Here is a 2,983-nt window from a genome sequence, read left to right on the forward strand (position 1 = left end):
ATGGATTGTGATGAAAATTTCGATGATCCGACACCCTTTGTTGAGGAAGATTTAAACGAAAATTCTGAAAATAACAATGTTCAAAGCAATAGTGGTAACAATAATAATCATATTCTAAGTGATAGTGAAACTCACAAAGATATTGATTATAAGGAAAAATTTGGATTTGATATATTTGATCCTAGAAATTGGGATGCTTTAGATTCTAAGATGGTTGATGTTGTTGTCGAGGACGGCCTTAAAAGAGATATGACTATTGATCAAGGTCCGAGAGATAGCCTCAATAGATATTTCTCATCCACTTTTTATACTAGAATTTTACCAAATGGAGAAAAATGCGACAGAGATTGGCTTGTTTATTCAAAAGAACTTGATCGAGTCTTTTGTTTTTGTTGTAAAGTGTTTAGTAAAGGTTCTGCAAGAAGAGGTGGATTAGCAACCAATGGTTACAATAGTTGGGTACATCTTAGTAGTAGGCTTAAAGAACATGAATCAAGTTCAGAGCATATTCAAAATATGACCACATGGTATGATTTGCGTTTGAGACTTCGGAATAATCAAACAATTGATAGTATAAATCAATCTCAGATTAAAAAAGAAAAGGAGAATTGGTATCAAGTTTTGTTGAGAATAATTTCAATTGTGAAGTTCCTTGCCAAGCATAATTTAGCATTTCGAGGTCACAAGGAGCGGTTGTACGAGGGTAATAATGGGAACTTTTTGGGTCTAATAGAAATGTTAGCTGAGTTTGATCCTATTATTCAAGAGCATGTTCGAAGGATCACAAGTCATGAGACTCATATTCATTACCTTGGTCACAGAATTCAAAATGAATTAATACTTCTGCTTTCCTCACGAATAAAATCTGAAATCGTAAGAAAAGTAAAACAAGCAAAATATTTCTCCGTGATACTTGATTGTACTCCTGATAGCAGCCATCAAGAACAAATGACTATGATATTACGATATGTTGATGCCTCTTCAAAATCTTTTACCATCGAAGAATCCTTTGTGGGTTTTTTGAATGTCAATGATACAACAGGCCAGGGGCTTTTCGATGTTCTACAAGTTGAACTAAAAAATATGGGCCTTGACATAGATGATGTAAGAGGGCAAGGTTATGACAATGGGTCAAATATGAAAGGGAAGCACCAAGGAGTTCAAAAGAAATTGATAGATATAAATCCCCGAGCTTATTATATGCCTTGTGGTTGTCATAGTCTTAATTTAATATTGTGTGATATGGCTGAAACCTGTGGTAAAGCTAGAGACTTTTTTGGAATTATTCAACGCATCTACACGATATTTGCGAATTCAAATAAAAGATGGAAAATTTTACAGGATAATGTAAAAAAGTTAACTCTTAAACCATTATCAGTCACTCGTTGGGAGAGTCGTATTGAAAGTATAAAAGCTATAAGATTCCAAATCGGGGACCTACGAGAAGCTTTGCTTGATGTAGCCGAAAAAGATAATGATTCCAAAATAAGAAGTGAAGCAAAATCTCTTGCTTTGAATGAACTTGGTGATTTTGAGTTTTTAGTGGCAATAATCATTTGGTATGAAATGTTGTACCATGTTAATTTGGTGAGCAAGAGTTTGCAATCGAAGGATATGTTTATAGATGTTGCCATTAAAGAGATGAAGGGTTTAGTTACTTTCTTTGAGGAATTCCGAGAAACTGGTCTTGGGAATGCTATTGAAGAAGCTAAAAAGATTGCTCTTGAAATAAATATCAACCCCGTATTTCCTCAAAGACGAGTAATTCGAAGAAAGAGGCAATTTGATGAAAATCAAGATAACCCATCGATGGTTAATAATCAATGTGCTGAAGAATCATTTAGGGTTCATTATTTTTTATTCATTGTTGATCAAGCCATTTCTTCACTAAAATGGAGGTTTGAAAAATATCAAGAGTTTGAGAATGTCTTTGGTTTCTTATTTACTTCTGAAAGACTTCTCTCAATGGAAGACAAGCGCTTAAAATTATGTTGCACTGGTCTCGAAGATGCCCTTAAGAAAGATGAACAACCCGACATTAATGGAAATGATTTATACATGGAGTTAAAGTTTTTGAGGGGCGTCTTGCCTAAGGAGAAATTGGGAGCGGTTGAGGTGTTAAACTATTTGAAGAATTTTAGTTGTTTTCCTAATGTGATTATTTCATATAGAGTCATGCTGACTATTCCAGTAACTGTTGCAAGTGCGGAAAGAAGTTTTTCGAAACTCAAATTATTGAAATCTTATTTGCGAACTACAATGTCACAAGAAAGGCTCAATGGTTTGGCATTGATAGCGATCGAGAATGACATGTTAGAGCAACTGGAATATAAAGATATAGTTAATGTGTTTGCTTCTCAGAACGCAAGGAGGCCAATATTCAAGCGAGATTAATAATGTCGTCGGATATTATTTTATTGTCCATTTTTGTAACTTATGACAAAGTGATGCATTTTATATTTAATGTTTTGCCAAAAAACAATAATTTTATATTGGTTTTATAAGAGAATATGAATTTTTTATATTATATTTATAAGTCTTGGCCTCTTGGGGCCTCCGTCTTACATTTTGAACAGGGCCACCGAAAGTAACGGGCCGCCCCTGGGTGTTAGCTTGGACGAATTAATCTGTTAATTCGTAATTAAATGTAATCGGTTATATTTAATATCAACAAGATGAATGTGTTATAGTGGTAATAGTGAGGGTACACAAACCAAAAGGTCATGGGTTCGATCCTCACTAGATGACAATTTAACACATTTTATACATTTTTTGGAATAACCAAAATAAGGAAATAATACTCCTTATTTCGGTTATATGGGCCGAAAATAAGGAAGAAAATATCTACCCTATTACTAACCTAATTCACGGTTTAAGTAGGTTAGAGGGAGATTATTTTTAAACCTAATTTTTCTACTCATTGCTTTTGCCTCTTCTCATCAGAAAAAACACAAAAACCTAAATTTTACAGAAAATTTTAGAT

At 33.7% G+C, this 2,983-nt stretch overlaps 1 protein-coding gene across 1 annotated transcript; it reads left to right on the forward strand.

Moving 5' to 3' along the window:
• LOC141631915 (uncharacterized) lies at window positions 1-2,394 on the forward strand. Its single transcript, XM_074444522.1, has one exon. It carries the CDS (start codon window positions 1-3, stop codon window positions 2,392-2,394), a length of 2,394 nt encoding a protein of 797 aa, XP_074300623.1.
• Window positions 2,395-2,983: the final 589 nt, after the last annotated feature.

This window comes from Silene latifolia, chromosome Y, assembly GCF_048544455.1.
Source record: "Silene latifolia isolate original U9 population chromosome Y, ASM4854445v1, whole genome shotgun sequence".
NCBI lineage: Eukaryota > Viridiplantae > Streptophyta > Magnoliopsida > Caryophyllales > Caryophyllaceae > Silene > Silene latifolia.